This window comes from Struthio camelus, chromosome 7 (assembly GCF_040807025.1).
Source record: "Struthio camelus isolate bStrCam1 chromosome 7, bStrCam1.hap1, whole genome shotgun sequence".
Classification (NCBI taxonomy): Eukaryota; Metazoa; Chordata; class Aves; order Struthioniformes; family Struthionidae; genus Struthio; species Struthio camelus.
Window position 1 is genome coordinate 35,856,172 of NC_090948.1, and position 26,534 is coordinate 35,882,705.

At 41.1% G+C, this 26,534-nt stretch overlaps 1 protein-coding gene across 18 annotated transcripts in view; it reads right to left on the reverse strand.

The window, feature by feature from the left end:
- Positions 1 to 26,534, reverse strand: part of ANK3 (ankyrin 3) — a 373,731-nt gene that overhangs the window by 60,235 nt on the left and 286,962 nt on the right. For 13 of the 18 annotated variants that reach the window (XM_068950763.1, XM_068950768.1, XM_068950765.1 and 10 more), the window contains 8 exons: positions 22,953 to 23,051; positions 22,763 to 22,861; positions 22,257 to 22,352; positions 19,126 to 19,198; positions 18,885 to 18,947; positions 11,586 to 11,709; positions 8,489 to 8,591; positions 2,350 to 2,456 (listed from right to left, as the gene is read on the reverse strand). In XM_068950763.1, coding sequence (XP_068806864.1) covers positions 2,350 to 2,456; positions 8,489 to 8,591; positions 11,586 to 11,709; positions 18,885 to 18,947; positions 19,126 to 19,198; positions 22,257 to 22,352; positions 22,763 to 22,861; positions 22,953 to 23,051 — 764 coding nt within the window. Of the gene's footprint in view, positions 1 to 2,349; positions 2,457 to 8,488; positions 8,592 to 11,585; positions 11,710 to 13,165; positions 13,614 to 18,884; positions 18,948 to 19,125; positions 19,199 to 22,256; positions 22,353 to 22,762; positions 22,862 to 22,952; positions 23,052 to 26,534 lie in introns of those variants that run through there. The other 5 variants (XM_068950770.1, XM_068950766.1, XM_068950761.1 and 2 more) reach the window with 4 other exon arrangements.

Consider the following 26,534-nt stretch of genomic DNA (forward strand, 5'->3'; position numbering starts at 1 on the left):
AGTGTTTTGGTGCCCAGCTTATCCTTCCTCCCCTGCCTCGTGCCTTATGCCGGTGTCGCAGGTCCGCAGCCCTCCCTTCCGGACAGCAGCTAAGGCCGTGTCTACGCTAGCAAGCACGGCTGCACAAAAGGAGCAGATCTGAAGCCAGGGATGCTGAAGAGCCTATGCCTACATAACGTATTTTGGGGGTTTGGGACCACTGGCAATCATCTTGAAGAACTAACAGCAAGCAAGTAATCTGTAAGGCTTAAAGGATAATAAAGATATCACAACTCACCTCCTGCCTTCACCAATCCTCAGAACAAAAAGGAGCCAAATATACACGGCAAGAGTAAATCGTGTCAAATTAATTTCATTTCCTTCTTTGATAGGATAACTTACACAGTGGATGTATGGAAGTAATGTATTTGTATTTCACTAAGCAAATGACGTTATAGCATAGACAAGGTAAGCGCACAACTGTCTAAGTAGTTACCTCAAAAGAGCTACCATCAGTGTTTCACTGTTGAACTGGAAGGGAATTTCAACTGGAGAGTCCACTGAGCCCTGTCCTGGGCCAGGTACTATTCTCATATTCATGATTTGAGCACTGGACAACATGAAGTTTTGAAAACATTTTGGAAAAGAGGATGAGAATTCAAAGCTATCCTGCTAAAATGGAAAGAGCCTTGAAATCAACAAGATGAAATATAGTAAAGACAAATGCAAGCCAACAGAAAGAAGAAATCAAACACACAAACACAAAATACAGAATAAATACCTAGACTGCAGAATTTCAGAAAAGAGTCAAGAAACTCTAGCAGATTACAAACACAAGTCAAACAGAAGCTGCAGTTACCAAAATGATAAATCTCGTTTTGGGATTTCCTAAGATTAAATATGTCCTGTGTCAGCAAAGAAAACGACTCTGTCCTACCCAGTACTGGTGACATCTCTTTGGGAGTTTGGTGCCCAAACTGGCCTAGAAATAAGCTATCATTGAACAGGGGAGAGCCAGAAAACAGCAGCAAGAATGAGGTGAGCGCTGGAAAGCATGACCTAGGAGGAAAGTGTGGAGGACCTGGGACCTTTGAGCCTATGAAAGAGGAGATGATATGCATTCCAACACATAAAAAGTTCTTGTTAACAGAATAGTAAGATGTTCTCCATGACTACTTGGGGTTGGCCAAGAAATGGGATTAATTTGCAGCAAAGAAATTTAAAGTTCAATATCAGAGAAAGAAACATTGTAACAAAGGATAGTGACCCACTGAAGCTGAGGGACTATAAAATATCCTTTATTATAAGTGACTAAGAAGAAATTAAACATATTTCAGGATTGGCTTGACTACATTTTATCCTGCCCTCATGCAAATGTGTGGACTACCTGCTCTCTGAGGTCTTTCACCTACCCGCCTTTCTCTGACAAACAACAGACTTCAGCTTTTCATTCTCAATCTCTTGACATTTCAGCTTTTGCATTGACCATATGCAGTGTTTTATTAGATCAGGACCTAAAAACCCACTGGCTTTACAGCTCTATTCAGCTGAAGCAGGTGCTGACATGTATTGTGCGACTGTAGCTTTAGACTTGTGGGACTTGGTGTTATTGTGGAACCGAAATACTTTGGTTCATGCCAGTCTCATTTACATTATGAGAGTGTGATTAGTCATAAAATGGGAAAGTAAAATAAAAGGGATATGAAATTTTATGCCTTGCACTTGCTGAAAGTCGCATAACAAATATTTATACTAGACAAGCTCATATGCAACACTTCTTTTCAGTTACACATTCATTTGCAAATTTTTACAATATGCATTCACACATTATTCCTACTGCATTTAAATCAACTCTTAAGTGGCACTGTCAAGGAGCACAGCAACAACAGTGATGCCTTGTAAATAAATGAGTAGTATAATCAAGGTCAAAATACAGATTTTGGAGATCAGGCAGGAGGTTGGAGGTAAAATAAGAGGTTAAATTAAAGTCCCCCATTTTCCTGGACGAAAGAACAGAAAACATAACATTGTATCTCTGATTTTCTATTCCAAACAATTTAACACAGTTCAATTAAAAGCAAAGTGTAAGCAACAGAAAAAGCAAAACAGGACTATTAAAGGAAAACCTGTTGGATTACAGTTTTTTTGGCATTCAGAAAGTTAAGTACAGAAGCAAGCTTTGGTTTGATATGCAAGAACTTAACCTGACTGCTGTTATTAAGCGCCCTCATTGAAGTCAGCGTGAATTTTGCCACTGGCTTCAACTGGAGCAGGAACAGGCATGTTATCAGCCATTTCAGCAGGCTGTATCCTTCAGCTAACACCACACTTGCACATTTAAAGACAAAGGAAATCTGTTAAATGACCTACCCAGAATGGATGGGACTTGAGACTAGGTTAACATTGTCCAAGGTGTCTGCAGCCCAGCTATAGTGTCTGAGAGAATCAGAATCAAATTCCCTTGGAAACGTCAGGTGCTTTAAAAGTAAATAAATACAAAAAAAAAATTGAAATTTAAAATCAACATGAGAAACATTGGTCTTAAATGCATGCTTGTTAACAAAATTCTACTGAATTTAGATCTGACCCCTTTCTCCAGAACACTACTCGTATCCCAGATGTTAAATTACTGGAAATCCCATAACAGAAATTTGGAATCCACACGCAAATTAATCCTACATGGTTAAAAACTTCCTTTTTGCCCGGTTTCGCTGCTGTCTTCAGCTACAGCTCTCTCTCTCCAATCTTTATTTACATATGCAAGGTTAAAAAAAAATTGAAAAACTATTCCCATTTGTACTGCAATCCTACCCCATGTCAGCAGGCAGCATAACAGTCCCACACGGAAAACGCCACTGATAGATCCTTACTCAGGCAGAACCTGTGGGTAACTTCATTAGGAGTTTAGCCAAAGTTGTGAATGCATGGCCAAACTGTTGGTGGGAGGAGGGTATAATTTGTCTTCTCTACACTTACAACCAACATGAGCACTTCTTTTCTGGAGTGCTACTGTCCCTACTCATCTATGTAAAAATAGTTTTAACCCTGAAAAGCACTTCCATATTGGTGCTATAATTAACTGCACTGCTTGACACACGCTGATGGGTCAATTTGTTTCTTGTCGTAGCGTTACCCTTGCAGATGCCCTCTGCCCAACAATAAGTTTTGATGCAATAAATTCTCTTGATTTGTGACAGAGAAGTCATGTTAGGCACAGGTTCTTTTTTTCTTTCTTTGTTCCTTTCTTCCCAGGAAATCAAACAGATGAAATCTTCAAATATTGTATGCCCGTATTTCCAGGGTGATACGAAAGCTTCTAAACCATCTAAGAAGCGCTGTCAGAAGTTACACCAATAAAACTCAGTCAAGATGCTGTCACACTGACCATCTTCACCTAGGATGGTGTTAAAGATGTCAGTGTTTCCCATAAGTATGTTGTTTTCTGCTTACAGGTAAACATGATTAGAAAGCACAGAGCTACCTGTTTTTTTTTTCTCATACATTGCAAAGACTGAAACTTCATGGGCTGTTTTCAAATTATATTCCAGGGGTTCCAGGCAAACCTGAGCCAAATACACATTTCTGCACAGGGAAATGTTATTACTTCCATCTATTGTTTTATATATGGGCATCTAAAGGCACCGGTAAATGAATAATTTTTAATGGAAATATTCGCATTAGTGGTAAATCTGACAAAGCCCGTCATAAACACACAAACGTCCTTCTGTCGAGAAGCTTCCACAAGATAAACAACCAGATGGTGCTCCCTTGTTGGCCAGAACCTGCACCCTTCCCACTGCTCCCTGGTTTCCAAAAACTTTCTTCTTTAGACGTTTCTTGCATTTCAAATGAGCATCCCGGTTTTGCTTCACCAAAACCCATCAATATTATCATTTACTGCTGATCAATAAAAATATCTGCAGAGTACAACTTTGCTCTGGCATCTGTGCAACACTGTGGCACATGACCTTTGATGCTTCCTCCTTTTGCTTCCTTAAGTCTTTAATAGGGTCTTCCATCAGGCTTTTTGCTGTGAGGCACGTAACTGAGGCCTGATGGCTCAAGCACAGACACAACAGTAATAAAGGGCAAATGTGCAGCTAAAATAAGGCATGTGTTAAATACCAAAACATGCATCAGGGCATCAGACATCAACGATAAAATGAATGCCACTGAAAACAATGGTAATTAAGCAACGGCAGTGGATTTAATTAGCACTGTTTTGAAAAACGCATCATAATTTAGCTTAACAAAGACAGTTTTCTAACTCGGTCCAACAGAACACTAGGGATTCTTTCACATTTCATGAGGAGCCCACAGTTTATGCAGAAAAGCCAACTCTGTGGATTTCTGTTATTCCAAGTGATCTAACTTTACAAGAGCTCCTACTGAGCACATAATTACTCTAAATACCAATCACTGTAAGATCCAGACAGTTGGTCTCAGAAGTTGCAAACATTTAGATAAATAAAAAATAGCCAAATTTATTCCATTACCCAGTGATCATCATCATCACAACAAAGATTTTTTTAAGAAATGCATAAAAAGGGGGACAATGCAATTTAACGTCTGTCATTCAGATGCCTGCTGAGCCACAACAATGTCACTGCACTGAGGTCCGGGCACGCACTAGGACATATATGTTCGCAGATAAATGTGGGATCACATTTGCTCTAACAGATGAAAAATGCTAAAGCTCCTTCAACAGTGTGATACGGAAAGCTCAACCCAGGGCCACGTAACTCCTAGCGAATAGCATATTTCTAAAATAACCTACACTAGATAGAGACACTACAATATGCCCCCAGCTTGCTGCAAGGTTGCTTATGTGTATACACAGGCTTCCTAGCTCTTTGCATCTGTACTGAGACACTCTCCATATAACAGGTGACTATACTTTTTGATGCACTGCTTTCTGACAAACTGCATTCAAATAGATCTTTTGGAGCTATTCACAGCCAGCAAAAGCACAATGCCTGCATCCAGTAATTTTGAAAGAGGAGCAGACTAGTTAAAGTTAATAGCTGGACAAATGGATCTTACAAGCAGCAGACATCTGTTGACCTCGTTTTGTTGATCTGCTGAAATGCTGGATTTTCCAGGCAGGCAAAGAAATCTTTCTGGGCAAGCTGCAGTGTGAGAGTCCAGAAGATGGTACATCATCTACAGTACCAAATCACAGGATTCATCCTGTGTTTGCTCAGGACACAGCATTCCCTACCTGGACTGAGGAAGATTAAACATACAAAATTCTGTTACTGAAATTGCTCGAGGGTGTCATGTGGTTTGATGCAAATACGTAAATAAACGTTCTGACGTTTCTGCTGGCAAGGATGCTGCTGGTTGCATAACCAAACAGCAAGGCTGTGTAATATCAGAGTTCAGCAAACAGAAGAATTTATGCTTTCTCCCAGAAGAATTTATCTGGACAGAAGAGATTCAGCAAGCTGCTAGGTAATGGACAGCCTGATTCATCCTGCCTTTGGCTGATGTAAACTCAGAGGCTGATGTAAATTATTCCATAGAGGAAGTCACTCAGATTTGGACTGAGCTGTTGCATCCATGGTAACACGTAACAACATAGAAATTTTAACTCTGCTCTAACCAGGTCTGTGAAGCACAGTAGGGCCTGGGCACTCAGTCTTCCCTGTTGAATAGGGTCAGCAATAAAGTATGCAAACAGTGGAGAATGTCTCAGCTTCTCAGGGAGTATTAGAAATTCCTCTCAAGGACCCAGTGTACCATGCCAGCAGCCAGGTCCAGCAAAGACTGGTTTCCTCATTAGGCTCTTAGATTTCCGAGTTTTCCCCTGGTGATCTTGGGAAGAGACAGTCATGGGATCTTCTTATTCCACCTGGTCAAGAGGTTGCCAGCTGCCCCTTCTCTTTTAAATACTTACATTCATGATAAAATTAATTCCCCTTACTCTGAGACTTTGCTACTGTAATGAACTGTGTATAGGTCTAAGCTTTAAAAACAGAAGAGAAACTGAATATGCAGACAGGCAATAGCTCACTTCTTCAGAGTTGTACGATATCCCCAAACTGCCCTAACTCCAGTCAGTTTCCAGATGAACTTAGGATATTGGTTTTCACACAAAATGATCTTTATTCCTATCACTTCTTGGAACGAGGAAGACAAGAAAAAACTTCTTCACTCTGAGGGTGACAGAGCATTGGAACAGGTTGCCCAGAGAGGTAGTGGAGTCTCCTTCGCTGGAGATGTTCAAAACCTGTCTGGATGTGATCCTGGGAAACATGCTCTAGAGGACCCTGCTTGAGCAGGGAGGTTGGACTAGATGATCTCCAGAGGTCCCTTCCAACCTCAACCATTCTGTGATTCTGTGAAGATGGAACACAAGATCCTTCCTGCTTTCTACTTCCACAACAGAGATTACTGGAAGGCTAAAGATGCACAGAGGGAGGGACAGGAGGAAGGGAGCAAGGACAGTCTCCATCCCCCAAGTACATTCTTCCCACTTCAACCAAAGAACTGTAAAGTGCACCACCTTCCTTTGGCATATGTTTGGACTGGCCTGAAGAACAAGGGTTCTCCAGAAGATGGATATATTTTTATGTCAGGACTAGAGGTCTGCAGGAGCCACAGTTGAAAATTTTAGCTGGGCTCTCTTTTTCATGGGATAATTTGGTGTTCTGCTTGTTTTTCAGTGGACCATGACTTTATTAACCTCTTAATATAGCATAGAATTAGGATTGACAGTCTTTCCCAAACTACCCTCGCTATTCCTGATCCCTTCCTGGACACGGCAAATGTAAAACCCTAAAGTCTGTCCAGGCGATTAAGATTAAAATAACATTTACATTTAGACTGCCAGCGAGGCCTCCAGCCTGACGGTCATTTTACACGACAATTTGAACAAGCGCTAAAATGCAATAATTGCACAATCACAAAACTGGAATCACCAAAAATACGAAGACTAGACGCAAAGAAAACAGCCTGCCCTCTACTGCTATCGTCAGCACTGTAAGGGGTCATGTTTGCTGCCATGTCAGCGCAAGAGCCAGTACTGCAGGAAATCCTCCAAAAAGTACAGAGGTCCACGATCACTTGCGCAGAACAATGATTTCCCTGAAGCAGTCTTCTGCGTGATATGGTGTCACTGCAACATCTCCGTGTACAGACAGACGAGTAATTCTTCAATTTCTAGTGATATTTTGTAATACAAAACAGATTAACGATGTACAGTTTGACCAATGTCCTTCAGCAGTTATTTAACAAGACTTAAAACAAGCGCTATGCTATCTGATCAAACACTCCCTAGCTGCTAAATCAGCTCCATCTATTTTCATGGTAACCACAAAAACGGCCAGAATCATATAACAACATAATGTGTTCTCAGACTAGAGAGCCTTCCTCTCATCTGAAATGCCCATCCATTCAGGAAGACTCTATGAAGGTTTAGGAGCAGGAAGTACGAGAGTCACTGGAAGTTCTCATCCCTAAAATATCATCTCTCGTTCCTAGTGCCAACAGTTGCAGCTTTTATTTTCTGACTTCAAAAGAAACAAAAGCAACAAATTACTACACTGGAAATTACTACACTGGACTAACGCAACTAAGGCTTAAAATGCCAGCGTCCCACTCTGTAAACTCTTCCCCCGATGAAAGCCTCCTCTGAGTTCAAAGTGCCCCGTGCAGGCATATTTGCCACTGCTGAAAGGTACTGCTGTGAAGAGGGCAGCAGAAAACTTCTGCTTCATTATGGTCCATCTTACGCTCTTCCGGGACATAAACAGCACCATTCTGCTGGCGCAAAGACTTTTACGTTGATTTTTATTCAGCTTCCTAGCAGATCTCTGGCTTCTGTGTATCAAGAAACTCTCCAGTAATTCAATTCGATTTGAAAATCTGAAACAAGTCTACCAAGCAAACACTGAGGGAACTCACAAAAGAAAGCATACAGCACCCTACCACCACCAGCATTAACTTTCAGAATGACTTTCCCACGCTACAATCAGGGCAAAAGATTCTGCTTTTATTGTATTACTCATTGCACAAACATTTGGAAGATACATAACTGGTTAGTGCACAATAGCTTAATCTTTACAAGGCCAAATGCTTCACAAGGGTGAAAAAATAAGGACAGCAGTTGGAGTCCTACATGTAGACAGAATGGACGAATGTCATCTGTAGTCTACGTGCTAGAGACAAAGGTTGCTTAGTGTAAAACACACTGGTCCCAGTTCAGCAAAGCGCTGCAAGGACACATTTCACATTAAGCTCACAGATACTCCCACTGACTTCAAAGAAGAGTCCTGCGTTCAGAAAGGTAATCAGGTCCTTAAAGACTGTTTGGAATGGGACCAGACCACCCTGCCTCTTGCCAGATCAAGCTCACAATGTGGTGAACCCATCATTTCTTACTTTCACGCCCTTTCTTCTCCCTTTTCAATAATCAGTAGAGTAGTGATAGTCCCTGCCAGCACGGCGGCGCACTGCAGAATATCATTCCCTATTAAAATGAAGCATGCAAAGAGGCAGCACGTACCTGATCCTTTGCCGGTACCAGTAATTCTTCGATCATCATGCTGTCTCGGGCATAAGAACTTCTGTTCAGCGTGTAGGACCTATCCGAACTGAAGGAGCGGAGGCTGTTGTATTTACCATTTATCACAGAAAGTGCAGATGACAATGAGATGAACAAAAAATAAAAACAAAAAAATTAATACATGCAACTTCCAGGGCATAGCATAAGATGGCAAAATATACATCATCTATGAGATAAATACAAGAGAAGGGAAAAAATGGAATAATAACTGTTTGACTGTATTCCCCTCCCTATCTTATGCATAAACAACAATCAATGGATGTTTACTGCTTTGGCAGTAATGCTGTGGCTTTAGAATAAATCCAGAAAAGTATATTCAAATATTTAGGTGAACTTTGATAAATGTCTACATGCCTTGATCCTGCACGACCACCCATGAGGCAGGTCCTGGCAGAACTATGGGTAGGTTGCAGAGTATGCCCACATGGCTCAGACTGCTGAATCAGGTTTAAGTAAGAGCAAGTTTTCTGTGTTGTTGTTTTCTCTTTGGGGCTGAACCACTTTCAACTCTGTTATAAACACCCTAGTTATTTACTTACTTCCAGTTAGAATAGAAGGAAAACAACTTTGAAATAGAAGAGGAAGGAAAGGAAATTCGCTTAATGATTAAATACAGATTCCAATGCTTTGAGGAACTATTTTGTGGATGTTAGACTGCTTAGAAACTATGATCCCTCTGAATGTGTTGCAATTAAATCAAAGTAGGAGCGTGTTACACTTAACCCTGGAAGATACATTATGGTATGTGCTAAAAACATGCTGCAGGCCTAGACATGCTTGCTACGTGACAAAAAATAAAGAAGTAAAAAATGTGCATTAATAAAAAGCAACAAACTACTACACTTTTAAACCAGTAACATTTTTCAGTTTCAAAACTATACAACTTGCTTCATGCACTTTGTAGTTGTTAACAGAAACTCTTCTGGTGCCTTAGCACACTTTCCTCCTTGTGCTAGAAGCAGAACTGGGATCTTTACTGCATACTGTAGGCATATGTTAATCAGATTCTTACACGATAAAGGGCATAAAAAATTCAGTTATATTTGTTACAACAATAGAGGCATATTCTCTAATGCTTAGCAAACCCCAAACATAAATAAATAAATAAATAAATAAATAAATAAAATTAAAAAGCATGTCATTTTCCAACGCTGAATAAAATGAAGATGAGCAATGGCAGCAGCAGAAAGATGTAGCACGATGCCATGCCTTCTTACCTGACCTTTGGACTAAAACAATATACAGTGGAAAAGAAACAAGAGAAGTAGAAAGCAAAGAATCAGACAGGAAAAGCAAGATGCTATGGCTGGATGACTTACATACTTAATGTGCTTATTTCTTAATGTTACACTCAGAATCAGTAGTAAGAAACATTCACAGAATACTTTTTGCTAAATGCAATACTTGCCATGAAAAACATTGTATTTGTGTCCTCTGAGCATAACATATATGCAATGTAAAAAAATGAGCTACGCAGCAACAAATAGTAATGGCACTGCTAAAGTCAAAAGCATGGGAACATTAGATATCTCTCAAAGAAAAGAATACATATAAGGCCGCCCTCAGATTTACCTAACAGATCTGGATTGTGAAACTCTCCCACTTGGGAGAGTGGGAGTGCTCTCCCACTCAAGCAGTGAGAGTTAAGACGTGTGCAGGAAGAGCCCTGTAATGAGTAAAACGTGTCCTGCGAGCCAGCGAGCCCAGTTCTGCACACAAACCGCATCTGCCCCCCCCTCACTGCTGTACTTCAGAATTTACCACAAACTGATAGCACTGAATGATGACCTTGCTCACACTAACTTCTGTTTAAAAATTGAATGCTAGCCTTGTTAATTAACTTTGCAAAGGCATAAGATTCTCCCTTCAAATGCCTTTTGCTGAGTTTACAGCTAATAGTCTATTTTAAGAGCACTTTGGCATTCCTTGTACATGTATTATCACGTAAATACTTATTAACTTACCTAAGAATTGTAAGTGAAGCAAAACATGGCCGGGCATTACTAAAAAGCAAATTTACACTGCATCCTTGCATTTCTAAAGCAGCTATCACAAACAAGACTGAAGGGTAGACATTGAAGCTTTACCTTATGGGAGTTGCCATTCACAGTTAGACAATGAAACCACTTTTTAAAACAGATCTTTAAACTACCGTATAGGAAAAAGTCCTCAGGGCTCCAGCGTTATGAGGTTTAATTATTAGCTTCAGTACAATTCAACTGTCAGTAAACACAGCGCAAATCCACAAGTGTGGAAGTAATCTCTGCTCATACAGCTTTGCTTGTTTTGAGCATCGCACAGTGCAGGCTTTAGCAATATTTTAAAAAAGAAATCTAAAACGTTGATCTGGAAACACATGGGTCGAAATCAGCCGTAGTCAGACAATACATTAAATCTACAGTGTTATATCGGGTTCACAGAAACTTTGGCCTATTTTTTGTAACATGAAATCTGCTTCCTGTCAAACGAAGCCCTACAGCCAATCTAGGTTGGTACTCCCTTTTTACTGGTTTTTTATTTTTGGATTTTTTTCTTTAATATTGGCTCTTTCTTCACTGGCACCTCTAATGAAATAAAAGCACTAAAATAGCCAGATGATTGTCATTCAGTTTTTCTGGTGTTTATGTTCTTTTGCTAAATTAGGCCATTAAGGAACACACAAATGTGAGTATCAGTTTGGCAGTCAGCAGTGAAAAGAAACTTACTTTTGCTAGCTGTTCTATATCAGTTTTTAAAGAAGTTGCAAAATGCTGGCCAAGAGGTTCCTTTGAGATGTCCGGAGCATGAACAGATACCAGAAAAAATGAATAGCTAGTTTTCTTTATCATTGCCATAAGAAGCCAACATGAATATAGAATATGAAACAAAGCAGCAATGAACATATGCTTTAAAGACGCAGTATCATCATAACACGGAAGTCCACCCCCTCTACTTTGTTTCAAAATAGACTCCAGCTTTGTGTGAAATAATGCACTTGGTTTGTAAAAATTTGCAACTGCGGTGGCACACAAGCACGAGAAGCAGCAAATACAAATACCTGGCGGAGCGGGCGCCGAGGCTAAAGCCCATGTATCCTTCAGCCGGCAAAGAATCATCGCCCAACTCTTTTAGGTCCTGTGGTCCAAGATACTTGTCCGTATCACCTGTCATTGCATCCTCACCTACCAGTAGAAAAGCCAAGCTGAAATCAGGAGCTACATGTATTGTAAATGTTTGTGTGCTTAGTAATTCACAACGCCCTTCTCCTGCTTGCCAACAACTAATCAATCCCAGCACCCCCGCTCTCCCTTAGGCTCTTTCCATACAGAACGTCAATTATCTGCCCTCTGAACAGGTTTGAGAAAATAATTTTATGGGAGCAAACGTAAGGGGCGAAACTTCCCCTTGACATAAATCCAATAAATCAAGTTGTACGAGGGATGACTTTTGCCCGCTTATTTAAGCGGGCTGCAGTGTTCTTCTGCACTTTGCACCATTGCCCGCACCTTTTCTTTCCTTATCAACAAGCCCTGCTTGACAAATTAAAGTTGGGTCATTCCACATGCTAAAAACATTAGCCTTGAAATACAGTCTGTTTGCCCTTTAGCATTGAAAAGTGCAGCAAGGTTGAATGGCCACTGAGTAAAAGAGGAGGCCCACCTTAGGCGTTTTTCAGTAAGTTTTGCAAGTTTGAACTTAAGAGCATATTTTTTATGGACTGCTTTACACATCCCACCTCCAAGCAGATCAGTTTATTAAGACAGGGCAAATACTCGATAAGTCTCTTCATTACCCAGCTCACGGGGGGAACGCAGGCCCCCCCAAAAAACATCAACTGGGAACAGAACAAAGCATTTCGCCAAGTGCGTGCTCCCATGCTCCAAAGAATCCCACGTTCAAAATTCACCAAACTAATACTATTAACCCATCTTAAAGCATCAGATATATTTGACACGTGGACGTTAACAGAGAAGTAGAAGGTTAGTTCTTTAGAAAAATGAAAGTAAGGAAAGTTAAGTCTTCAGAGAGGACGGCAGTTGCTGCGAAGGGTTAACTGAGCAGGTCGTTCTCACTACCAGCATTTGCATACCATTACATCATACCAAAAACCTACATTCCTGCTCTGACAGAGCAAGTTGAAAATATGCCTTATGCGGCCGTAGGATTTTTTTTTCCCCCCCCCCGTCCCCTCTACAACGCAGAGCGGAGGGAGCTGCCTGCAAGTCCATGACACGTCTACGCTCACAACAGAGAAGGAGAGTGTGAACACCTTCTAGGCATGTACAAGTTGCACAGGAGAGAAGTTTAAGAGCTTATCCTCAAAGGTAAGCAACTCCAAAAACTCAGCTATATTTTTCCAATTCTTTCATTCAATGGAGTTTAGAGCACTTTCCATTCACTTAACCCAGGAAACCACAGGCAGCTCTGGTTTTAAACTAACAATCAACTCTAAAAATACCCTTTCAGCTACTGCTCAGCAAACAGCAAAATAAAGAGAGCAACTTTCTCCTGCAATCCAGCAACAGTGATTATTTTAAGTAACAATTTAAAAGCTAAGATGTTCATAGTATACCATAAAGCATTACAAATCCAGAAACAGAAACATTATATATTAAGTTAAACTTTAAAAAGCCTTACTGTTTTGGAAAGCCATTTTCACCAGTCTGGTCTATAAGAATTTTTTCCCTGATGTTTCCAAGAATTCCTATTAGTCCTATTAGTCCTTAAGCAGTGATTTAGAGTTAATCTCCAAACCAGCACAAGCAATCTAATCCCTGTGGGTCATATTCGCTTTCCACACAACCACCGAGATCTTCTTAACATCTTGATCTCTCCGTATGTATTTTAGGACATGTGCATCTGTGTCCTCTCAACTCAGAGCAAAGTTCTTTTCAAACACGAAACAAAACGAAAAGCAGTGACTACAGTTATTTGAAGCAAAAAATAAAAAATAAAAATAAAAAAAATCCCCTTTTAATCACTCTGTAGACATCCCTTTAAAGCGTCTGCTGATTGGATTACCGCCTCCCTTGGCAAGCCTCTTGACTGGTGACATACATGCAGGCACTCGAGTTATTTGTATGTCAATAGGGGTGCAGCAAGGGTGTCGGGTTTCCGTAACGTGATGCCGGGGCCGGGGCCGGGGGGGCGGTGCTGGCCTCCCCCCGCCCGGCCTGGCCCGGGGCCCCGCCTGCGCCTCCCCCGCGCACGCACACCGCACTCCCCGCACAGCCCCAGGAAGCGGAGCGGCGATACAGTTCGGAAAGGCCACGCGCGGGGCGAGGCGCTTTGCCCGAGCCCGCCTGCGGCTCGTCCGGCTGCAGCTCGGCCACCTGGACCAACTGCCCCCTCCACGGCGCCGCTGGGGCGAGGGACGGGGATTTCAGAGAGTCCCAGGCCTTGCTGCGGCCCCGGCGCCGGCCAGCGGGTGCTAGGCGCGCCAGCAGCCCCCTCCCGTTTTTGGGTGCCACAGCCTAATCCTCTGCGTTTCGGCCTTTCTCGCTGTGAGCGGTCCCATGGAAATGCATCTTTGAACACAACCACAGGACAGAGAAATGCCCAAGAGGTAAGGCACCAACGAAAAAGCACTGGAAAAGCGGAGTATCTCAGTGCCTTGTTGCAACTGCCAGCCTTCATTTCTACTTCCCTCCATAACGTGTTACATGTTGAAGAAAGATGTTCCCCTGGACAAACTATTAACGCTGGACTAACAATTAACCATTAACACTGGACTACTATGGCAAGTACAGGACCCCATTCCAAACCCCTGCAAGACTGGCTGCAGTAGGTCCGAGCACAGGCCCACGCGTTGGAGCGCATCCTGTCTCTCACAGCAGCCGCAGTATGTAAGAACATAACATAGTGGAAGTCCTCCAGGACATTCTTCTAGCTGGCAGCGATTTGAAAAGAGATTTTCTAAACCCATAAGAGATTTGTATGGGTGTTTTTAAATTATTTTTTTATTAATGGGTATTTCTTCCTCTTTAAATTCGTCCAATTGCATTTTGAACTCACGTATACTTTTTGCATTCGCCACATCAGGGACAAATGTATGCAAGGAACTCCACAGCTTAACTCATGTTGGGTGAAGGCCACCCTTTTCGTTTGATCTGAATCTGCCTTTTCCTAGGTTCATTTGATGCCCCCTGTTCTTGTAATTCTGGAAGAGGTAGCAAGCAGTCTATTCTCTATTCACTTTATCACCCATTATTTTATACATTCTAACCTATTGCTCATTCATCTTTTTTTTTCCTCTGGGATAGACAGACCTACTCTATTCAGTCTCTTCTCCCATAGAAGACATTCTCCACCTCTGAACAACTTTGTCACCTTTTTCCAGTTCTACTATGATACCAAGTAGTATTACAGATGAGGGTGTCTCAATTTTCATCAAGTCCTGCTGGGCACTTTTACTAGGGTCTCCTCAGCAGAAAGCAAAGGACCATTTTTCCAGCTCTTTTGGGCCACTTAGTTTGTGTGTAATACAGAGCTGAGACTTGCAAGAGCACATTTTAGGTGCCCTTTCAGAGGCCAGTGGGAAATAGAGGCTCTCTGGCAGCAGAAGAGAAGGTATTATGTGGCTTGGAAAAGCCCCACATTAAATTTAATCACAGTCTGGGATCCAAGGGGGCACTTGTCACTAGCTTTGCTAGAGATGACTGCAGCTTTCACCATTCCCCAAACACAGTCTGACCAGACCTCTCTGACAGGAGAACAGGCACAGCCTCATGGAAGAGGAGGATACTCCTATTTGTACCCAAGGGTCTGGTTTAACACAAATATAGAGAAATGCCAATACCAAACCACTGAAACTTTTAACAAGCTGTAAAATGTTATGGAGATAAAACCTCAGACAATTGAGCATAAAAATACAATAAAGCAACCCCTCCTAAAATGATCATACATAATACATTATGTGTTGAAGAAAAAAAACGTTCATGAAGACGTTCATGAATGTTCTTAAATGCACCCTCTCACTGCGGCATCCCGGCATCTACTCAGGGATCAAACAGTATAAGCTCATGTCCTATGAGGACATCTGCCTAATCTGCCAGGGATTGATTAGCATCACACTTACTCCCACTGAGATAGGAATCTCCATTAAATGGGTTTAAAATGATGTCCTTACCTACACCCAAAAAGTCTATTGTTATCTACTGAAGACCAAATACAAAAATTAAAAGCTCAGCATTAAGTGTTTCTTGACAAATAGTGTCTAAAAACTCAATACCCAAATCATTTTCTCCTTTCCCACTCGCATTGTTTGACCCCTTTGCATCAGCTTCCTTTGCCTGCTCTCCCTTAGCGCCCTGTACAGCAGCGACAGCTTCCGGGGGTCACTGTGACAGAGCTAATTACCGTCTCATCTCGCTAATGAGAGTGGCAGCGGTTCCAAGTCCCTCCACCAGGCTAAGGCGCATGCCTCCGCTGGGACCTGTGCACCCAGGCCGAGCATGTGGCTGCCCGGGAAGGAGACCCCTACCAGTGCCAAGCTCAGGCAAGACTTCAGCTGTGCTTCAGCATCCATGATTCCCTGCTTCCTGCCAGCCATGTGGCGGCAGGGTGCTTTGCTTGTGCACCTGGCAATCGCGCGGGATGTGGGATGCAAGCCCTCATCTGGAGAGGGAAGACCCAGTTCTTGCAGTCTCAGGTTTCACGTTTATAAGATTTGAAATCTCTTTAAGAAAAAAAATAAAAAAGAAGTGGAACATGTTGAGTGTGCTCAGGAAACAAACGTTCTGTATTCCTACAAAAACCTTCTGCTATGTAAGAACATGAGCCGCCTTTTTTTTTTTTTTTTCTCCTCTCCCTACGAAATTACATTCAGGTCTTCCAAATTAATTTCCCTCCTTTTTCTTTTTTTTTTTCTTTCTTTTTTTTTTTTTGTTTTTTTACAGGGCAGCAGGTTCCCAGTACTTAACCTCATCCGGGCAGAATGTCCAGGCTAGTCTGCGAAAAGGAAGAAATGATCTCCCTTCTCATCTAGTTTGACTCCAAACCAAACTGTCCTCTGCAGGGAGGAGAAATTACACAATTTCCGTGTTAATACTTATGTAGCAGGCACAGCAAGACATAAACACAGGGAAACTTTTTCCTGACATTTGTCTCTGAGCTCTGAGGCTCCAGTTTCCAAGCCTTCAGTTTTTCACGGTTAGACTTGGCTTGAAAGAGTTTTCTGAAGTGGGTATTTGCTCCTTGAGGTTTGTGGCTTGTTGAGAAGTTATTAAATAAGTTAGTTTCACTGAACAGCTTGGCTGATGACATTAGCTTTAAGTGAAGAATAGCTTGGATTTTGGGAGGTAAATTCATGCCCTGCTCTCACTTGGAAATGAGATCCCTGGCAATGAGATTTGTCAAGACTGCTTCTCCGTTTTGAATCTATTTGTTTGCACTAGCGTAAATGGATGCTTTGTATATAAATACCCTATTAATGTTGAGGAGCTGTGGCAAAAGGCATTGGTAATCTTTATTGATGCGCAAGACATGAAAGGGAGATGGGCCAGAGATTGTTACCGCAAACCCTTGTAATTCATGGCATGCCTTGCACGCTGGAATGCTGAAGCATGGATTAATATCTATTATTATTTGGTTTGAGAGCTCCCGTTCAGAGTTACGCTTTGAAAATGACCTTGTTATATAAAAACCAGTCTCTTAGCTCCCCTAGTAATAACGTGGTTGTATAATATATTCTCTAGTAAGGAACTGATTAGATTTCCTGTATTCTTAAGCTGCTTTTTGTTTTATTTGTTTGTTGAAGTGACAGCTAGTGACTGGATAAAAACCTTCCACAGATCTCACACATTGCTTCAGGCATCGCATTTGGCCTTAACAGATGATGCCATGCATTAAAGCCACATTTTACATCTTTGGTTCTGATATGATGATTCCATACATGCATATTTCTCAACTATGCCACTCCTCAGTGTGCAATAGGATAAAGCTGTAGTTATCGCTCAATTAACTAACACTATCATGCAGCATCAATGTTCTGGTCAGTTACAATAATACTGTATTATATTTTGAGCAGTACAATAGCCTAAAAGAGTTGTTTTGAAAACACAGGTGGATGGTAAGAACATTATCCACTTGGAAATGCAGCAATGGGAACACAGTGACAAACTGAAAACAAAAGAAAAGCCTCAATGCATGAATTAAACAATTAAACACAATGAGCCTGACTAAAATAGCTTTTACTCCTTACTGTTTCAATGCTATAAAAAGTAAATATATTACTAGGCATGGAAAAAGAGAGACCAATCACAAGAAAATTGAAACCAGTCACTGACTTTCCTTACTAGAGAAGAAAAAACTGCAGCTCTAATGCAAGCAAACAGGGAAAAAAGAAAAAGCCTTCAGGACACTGGTGCTCTTCTCTCCATAAAGTCAGACCTTACTGCTTCTGGATTTGGCTTTGGGACCTAATCGCTGTGTGGCATCTTCCACCACTTCACAGCGAAACCCGCCAGACCTTTGCCCACCAAGAACAGGAAGGTTTGGCCTGAGAGGCGATGGGGGAAGGGGGAAGGGGAAAGGAAAGCAGTTGCTGCAGCAAGGTTTTAAGTACCTGGGGACCACCGAACCTCTGTCAACCCTAACGGGCACTGAGGCATACTGCTAGCTCAGAGAGCTGGGAAGGCTTATTTACAGGCGCTGAAAACATGGGGGCTTATTGCCACTTGCACAGATTTCGCGTCACTTTGCGGAACGATACACGTGAAATCTCAGCTACAAGGCACGTCCTCTAATCCTACCTAACGAACACCAACATTTCGAAGACAGTACAGGCTCCTCTTGATACTGGACAAAAGTAATCTGATGTGGTTTTACTGAATATGATGTCTGTATATTTTTCTTTTTTTTGACCCTGAAACTATTTTTTAAGACTAAGGACTCACTATTGTTTTAAATAAATCATTCCAGTGCTGAATCCACATCTGAATTCTTTTTTTTTTTTTTTTTTTTTAAATACAACCACACTCCTCCTGCTGTTAGTTTTCACTATCAGCTATTTCTTCCAAAGTATTTTGATATTTGTCCCTTTTGTCTGATACTTAATTTTCCACTTACAATGATAAAACTATTCTCTCCTTTATAGAAGCAGCAGCAAGAGGACCGAGTATTCCAGGACAGCAGAAGCAATTTGATTAAAAAACTGGGAGTGAGAGATTCAGACAAAATTAGAGGATTATCAGCAATAGCTCAGAGAATTTCTGAAAGCATTCTTAATTGTAATGCAAAAATTATTGTTAGTGGGATAATAAGAAAAAAATTATCTAAAGGATTAATTTCCAGATAGATGAAATAAAAGGAAGAGGCTTAAGGTAAATACCACTGCAATACAAAAACGCACAAATACCTTCTTCAACATCTGACAAATATTCAGCATCGCTGAGTATTTCAGGGGCATTGGCTTTACGAACTGCATGATTTAAATAAACAAAATAATTAAATAAAACATACACTATCGATATGCCAATGAAACAAATCAACACCAAACAATAAGTGTGCAAAGACAATATCCAACTAATACTTTTTTTTAAAAAATAAACTCTCCTTATAACAAGAAAAGACTGAAGAGATTTTTTATTTTTTAATACCTTCATCATCAGACATGTCAAGAACTTCATTCATAGTTTCAGGTACGTTCATTTTGTGCTTTTCTGTAACAGTCTGTCAAAGAAAAAAATCATTTCAGAATGTAGGTATCATTTTCCCTAAAATTGTAGTTATTTTAAAAATTAAATACAATATAGGACATATTTTTATCTGATGTTATCAAAGCAAGATTTTACGTAGCTTCTTATTTGCTTTCCTTTGTATACCTGCATGAAACTATACAGTAAAAGAGACTATCCTGATGTAATACAGAAACATGCAGTATTACATTAGTGTTTTCAACTATACTCAAATTCTCACAGCAGAGAGCATGAACTGAAAGCCTAAAAGATCATATCACAAAGAAGAAACAAGTACATTGCTAAGAGTTTCATGCCAAGGGTTTTTATAGAAACTCCCTGAAAAGGCTTCTGAATTTTGAGCAGGAATATGTTATTAATATTTAACTGTACAGCCCTTCCTTCTGAGGGAAGTATTTCTCCTTTGCCATTAGAAAAATGTTGTGATTTAGGAGCAAGCTTAATCTACGTGATATTTTTCAGAGGTGCTTCAGCATGAATTGTGTTTTTCCTACAAATAAGAACAGTTGTAACCACATGAAGGTTAAATGATTCCCTTAAGGAATTTTTGCCTGAAAGATACTCAGAAGTGGTTCATTTTCATCCTCATATTTATATTCATTCAGATGCAAAGAACAATACAGAAAAATTTGGAAGCTGAAAGAAAAAATGTTATGAATGCCTGAAATCTGTTCCTAGAGTACCTATACATCCCATGAATAACACACACGTGCACTTTCTACTTTCCAGCTGGCGTGTAGCACAACAAACACCACTGAAGTGTTAGGTCATGCAGAAGACTGCAGAGTTAGCATTCAAGGAGAGCCCCGGGGTTAAAAACAATACTCCCATGTTCATTTTATTTATTTCTATTATTTTACCACCATTACTTCTCATCCTTCCCATACAAATAACAAATTCTTAACAAAGGTCAGAAGGACAAAGCACCTTTTACAACTTCATCTATTTTAAAATATTTCATTTTTTGTCTGGCCTCATAAATAGTCGCATGGCAGTTTATGCTTCTTGGGTTACTGCCATTACAGGATGTAAAAGAAGAGTTCTCACATGCTCAGACATCACAGAACTTACTGATAAAAAGCCTCACACTTATTTTGTTCTGCGGTAATTACTTGCAAATCTTTTCAACACATTACTGTTAAACTAGCAAAATCACAGGATTTTTTTTCAGGCAATATTGGATTTCTATTGGTGTTTGAGTATAAACCACAGTAAAATTAGCTATATCCATCACGGGTTTCATTAAATTTATCTTTCAGAGCTGTTTAGCCACATGCCTCAAAAAACTGTCTCAGTAGCTGAACGGAGTTTTTAAGCTCCTCGGTTAGAAATCAGATTTCATATCTAGGCTTCCAAAGTTTGGAAATTACACACTTGTGACTGATAAACAACATATTTCAATTTTAAAAGAAGTTATTTCTGGGCTGCTTAAGCAAAAGAGGAGGTATGTGGGATAGCATAGGCCTTTCAGCATATACATTTTTTTCTAGCACAATTCATAGCCTGGCCTATTGTCACTTTACTCTTTTTCATCTATAGAACATAAATGATCATTCTTCATCATGTGGCACAAACACAGCTCATTAGTTCTGCAAGCTAAGAATGGTCTTGTCATATTGGGAGTTCTTAGCATAAAAATATGATTTAACAACCAGAATAGCTGCAGGAGAAGTATGTTAGACAACCATACAAGCTTATGCTACTCTGTATAATCTTGTTCAAGTGATTTTTTAGGTTACAGAAAAATATTTTGGAATCTGCTTTCTAGAAAGAAATGTGTTCTTGAGAGAGCCTAGAGAGAGACTGCAAGAAAGATCCATGTTTTTTTTGGGGGGGGGGGGGGGGGCATATTCATTTGTATTGTATTGTTTTGAAACTTATCTTTTGTGCCATTCAAAAAGAGTAAAGTGGATTTTATGGAAGCTACTGAATTACAGAACCAGCCAGGAAAGTCACAGTAAGAAAAGGCCCATGAAGTAGCAGAGCTAAAATCTTCCTGTCATCCCAAATGCTCTTCATATTGCAACCACCTGCTTGCACTAATAGATTACACAAATTGATGATGACAAAACATGAAACACACAGCAACTGCTTTCTGTCTCTGATATGCCTAAAAATACAAACACACACACACTTCTCTCTTTTTAATTAGGAAAAAAAAAAAGTTAAAGAATGGAAAAAGCCAGTTTGGAGCCAATGCTCTAAATTTATGTTCTTAAGACTAAATTTTGTCTTTACTACTGTGGTGGTTCGTGCAGGCTCCTTGCCTCATGAAAACAATCTTCATAGAGCCATTTGGCAAAATGTTATTGAACAAAAGATCTTTTTGAGAAATTTTTTTGATTCTGTGAATTGCCATTTTTCTCATAGCAGATAATATTTGACCATTTCTACCCCTTTCACATCTCTAGGCTAATGCTGCAAGAAGCCTTCCTGAGAGGCAAGATACATGAGGTTGAGTTCACGTGTACATAAGCTAATGGTGAGTTGGGGCTGGAGGAGCGGATGAAGGCTGCTTGCAGTGGGCTGAATAGGCAGCCCTTAACCACCTTTAAGAACAAACCAGAAACTATGTGACAAGATGTTGGGAATTTCAGCCACTTTTTCATTTGGCATAGTTGTTCTTAGACCAAATACAGCCCAGTATACATCAGTCCCTTGCACCCTCTCAGAAGGGAGAAGAAGAATCTACTGAAGTCTCCAGGAGCGTATTTTGCACTATACAGCCACTTACATTTGCGTGTTTTGTGCAGTAAACAACATGTGCATTAAACAAGCATGCGAACCATGAGCAGTCATTCATCCTGTCCACTTTCTGCTCAGTTGGTACTCTCTCTGCACACATCCTAATCATGTCTACCACCTTAAAAATATATTGCTCACATTTGATTGAATACCCGCTTTCCACTACTGTGAGGAGATTGGTAGAAATTAGATTGAAATCTCAGTAGACGTTTAACTAACTAAACAAAGCTGAATACATTGGCCTAGGCAGGAGTCTCCCATTCACTACTGAAATAAGCTGTACTTACAATTGTAGTCATCGTCTCTTCTGTCACCACCTTCAACGTGTCGACAACTGAAATGTAGCCAAGTCGCTTAGCAATGGCAAGGGCAGTGTTTCCATTCTAACAATTGAAATATTTGTAACAAGAACTTAGTATTAGCAAGGCTAAGCACAGAAACTAGCCGGTAGAAAAATGCATGCTAAAGGCCAAGAAACGTTTGCATATCAGTGATTAAAAAATATGGATCTGGGGTGGTAGGGTATGTGACTAGGTTTTTAACTCTTTATAGAAATAGAAAGGAGTAAACTGTCAAATGTTTGCTGTTCTAGTTATAGAAGAGATAACAGCATAGCCTACAGAGGTGGCTAGGGGAACAGGCTTCCTGTGCTCTTTTCCTCTCCCTCCACACACACTTTTCTCCCATTTCCGCCGCTGAAATGCAGCTGTGGCAGAATCCTGTGCACTGGGTGGAATGACTGAGCCCAGTAGGGGAGAAGCAGCCTCCTGCCTGCCTGTGCCACCGCACTTACCACCGTGAGCTCATTGGGTGCCGCCCCGTTCTGGAGCAGGACGTTGATGACATGCGTGTGCCCCTGCTGCGCGGCCTGGTGCAGCGGCGTGTACCCATTCTGCAGGGAGAGGGCAAACAGAGATGGCTGCGGTGTGCACCGCCTGCTCCCCACCTTGCCAAAGTGAAGCGGGTGAAGGCGGAAAACTCACCTTCGTTTTGGCATTGACTTTTGCAGAATGCTGCAGAAGGAAGTTAACAATCTTTATGTTTCCGTAGTGGCAGCCAACGTGCAAAGGCGTGTATCCCATCTGGAATGGAGGTGAGTGGTTAACAAATGCAAATATCCCCATGGATTCCCTGACAAAAACAGAAATGAAACAGCACATATCCTATACAGCTTTGTCCCTTTGGCCCACGTGAAAAACCTCCAGCCTTGAAAATATGCCTTTGATGAACGGTGGTCCAGTCCTCACCTTTGTGAATCTCTCTTAATGCCTTGTATTTTTGTAATCTTCAACACATGCGATGTTGAATAAAGATTTGCTCCTCTCTCCAGTGTTCAGACTGTAGGGCCTTTTAAAATAAATGTGTGTATAATACCTTGCACAGCGGGGTTCATGTTCTTGATTGGTTCTCCTACAGCATGATAATAAATAAGTAAACAATAACGACTTTCTGAAAATTAAGGCGGCTGAGGGATGCCTACAGCAAGTGGCAGCCCATTTGCCACTCATCACTCAAAACGCCCTGAAGGTAAGCCTGAAATAATGCGCCTGACCTGCCACCTTCAAGCAGTACAATATAACCCAACGGAAGCCAAAACACCCGCTGGTGAATTGAGGCTGTAAGACAAGGTCTCATTTTTTTGCCTGTGCCTGGCCTTGTGTTGCACAAACTAGAAGTTGCTTTTTCCTGGCAACTGCAATGATGAGAGTCTCGAATGTTTCTTTTCTGTCCCTACTATTTGTTTTTTTATTAGTGGACAGACTAAAAATGTCTGTCAAGCATTGCAACAACATCTGGAAGCTGACAGGACATGAAACAGTAAAGTAAATCAGGGAAGTTGGACTCAGCCATCAAATGTCCTAAACACAACTGAACGACTTTTTATAGTAAAGTACATATATTTTGGAAGATTTTTCCAAAAAACTGGTCATAGAAGAAGAATCTTAACTATCATTTAAAAACCTAACCAAAAGGGTAGCAAACAAGGAGTCACTAAGCTACCCCTGAGTTTTCTCAGCTTAAAACCCACAGATTTTAAATAATTCAAACAGCATGTTGAAACGCGTTAATTTTGATAAACACTTTAATCAACAGCTAAAATTTAATTTACAATGTAACGAAGAGGATCAAAGCTTGCTCTCTCTCCTCTTTTTCTAATCTCTTAGTTAATGAGAACGCTGTTAGAAGTTTTGAAAAGGTTAGTTTTACTCGAGGTTCTTAACTTCGTAGAAACGACTAGATTATCTTTCTTAACACAATTATCTTTTCCTGCCTTATCTTCCGTGCAAAACAACATTATCCCTTCTTCCTTAATAAACATACATACTTAGTTACAATCAACCTAGATCTACATATAGACGACTCAGGAGATGGCCACCTCTAAGCAGGACACAAATTTTTTTTTCCTGCAGGGAGAGGGGCCACTTTTCCCCAGACTTCCCCCCACTCACAGCAGCAGCCGGACGGCTTTGGAGCAGATGCCGTGCTTGGCTCAGGGGGATGGATGAGTGGCTTCCCCCTCTCCTGAGGTGAGTCATCTGCATTCCTTTCTCTGCTAAAGGTCAGGCCCACCTGACTGGCTCTGGGATGCCAGAAGGGTCATCGTAGCAGTATTCACACGGGGCTTCGCTGCCCTGCCAGTGGGATGAGACTACACTGCCGCTCTAATATGTCTTTTCTCTACTCAGTGAGGCTTCCAATGCTGTATTGGCAGCATGCTCATTACCAATACTTACGGAAAAATCAATCACTAGGCTGTAAAAATCATACGTGATATGAAGAAAACAAACACACTGATATGACACATGGTAAAATATGCTGTAAATATGCAGTGCTGTTCATCTACAAGCATTCACCTTTCAGAAAAATAATAAGGTGCTAGACTGTCTGAGAAATTTATTTCCGTGGCAGAGAGGTCAGGTGTAATATGGGCAGTGTGGCCATGATGCCTGTCTAGGCTGTTGGAGGGGTCCAGAACAGACATGGCTCAAAGGAAAATACATGAGTTCAGATCAAATGATCGGGAACTAGATCCAAACGCAAGTCTCAGGGGTAGAAACACTGGAAGACAGGCTGGACTTGTATGGATCAGGCTCCTGCCTCTCTAGTCAATGTTCAAAACTGAAAAAATGACTTTGCTCTTCTGCTCGGAGGAGAAAAGGTTAGTAACACTGTCAAAAGCGGTAGCCTGACATTCTCTCTTTGCATCGTCCATAACTTGCGTGTCCACCTCAGTGAGGTGTGGCTGAGGTAAATGACTTGGGCAGGAGCACCGAGGCTGCAAGCCCACGGTCAGCCTGGAATTTGGGAGTCCCACTCCTACACCATGCGTTCAAACCACTAGGCCACAGCTCTCCAGAAGAAAGAAAATAAAGAAACCCTCAAATGTGAACTATTTCCACTAGAGGGAATTTTCAACAGTTGTGGCTTTTTCTTCACTCTACCTCTGACACTACTGCACACGAGGTTATCTAATTCCACTTGTTTTTATACATGCTAGGAGATGGTAGCTGCGCCAGTTACGCTAAATTAGGGTGTGTATATTTTCTTCAGTTAATTACATACCACCTGCTATCTAAAGAAACTACTAGCTCTGGCAACCAGGATGATTCAATCACTGCAAGACAAAGTGCTGGATCCAAATCCCTTTGACATCAGCAGAATTAATCTTTCCTTTGACTTAAAGGAACATTAGCTCAGATACCAAATGGCTACGCAGAACTTCTCCCCAGTACAGCCGTGCGCAGCGGTAGAAGCATGAATATGGGTTGAAATGAGTCGTCATGTATGGAACACCAGACCCTGTCTTACAACTACTTTCAATATAGGGCTGGTTTGACAGCTTGCTAGCAGCGCTAGGGTACTAGTCTAACAGTGCTCCCTAAGTTGGCTGCAGGCTTGAGAAGTCAGCAGCAATGTGAACGTACTCCTATGCACGTATCTCAAACACAGCTTCTGTGACCCCTGCTCCTATACTTTCAAAGATAATTCAGATTAAAATATGGTAAAACTATCAAAATATCAGCTCAAAAATGCACTGAAATCTCCTCATATAAGAATTTAACTCTCTTCTCCCTCTTCAAAATACAGGCCTCTTAATATGACCCGCAAGGTCAACAAAATCAGACTTTGTAAGACCAATCAGGGAGACATATTCCAAAGTCAAGGACCACCTACTGGGAACCCCCTGCTAATAATCCCAAAACATTAAAATCTGGGGAGTATCAGAGCGCCAAGATCAGCTGATATATATCTCTATATATCCTCTCTCTTCTAAACAGTCTGTAAAGGCCTAGGCAAGCCTCCTCTCTCCAGCCTACAACAACAAACGCTGAAGAAGGAGCTGTCTAACCCCTGATCTTTACTGCACTATGCCATGAATTCTCTTCTACAAATGGTAAATACAAAGATTTTACGTTTGCTGCCTTCATAAATGGCTAGATGACTAATTGTTGGTGCTATTCAGTACTCCTGACCAGCTAGCTGTTTAAATCAAAGATGAAGCAAAAAGCTTTCCTCTTCCCCATCTGAATGTGCGTGGCAGAAACTGGGAAGGCTTCAAAACC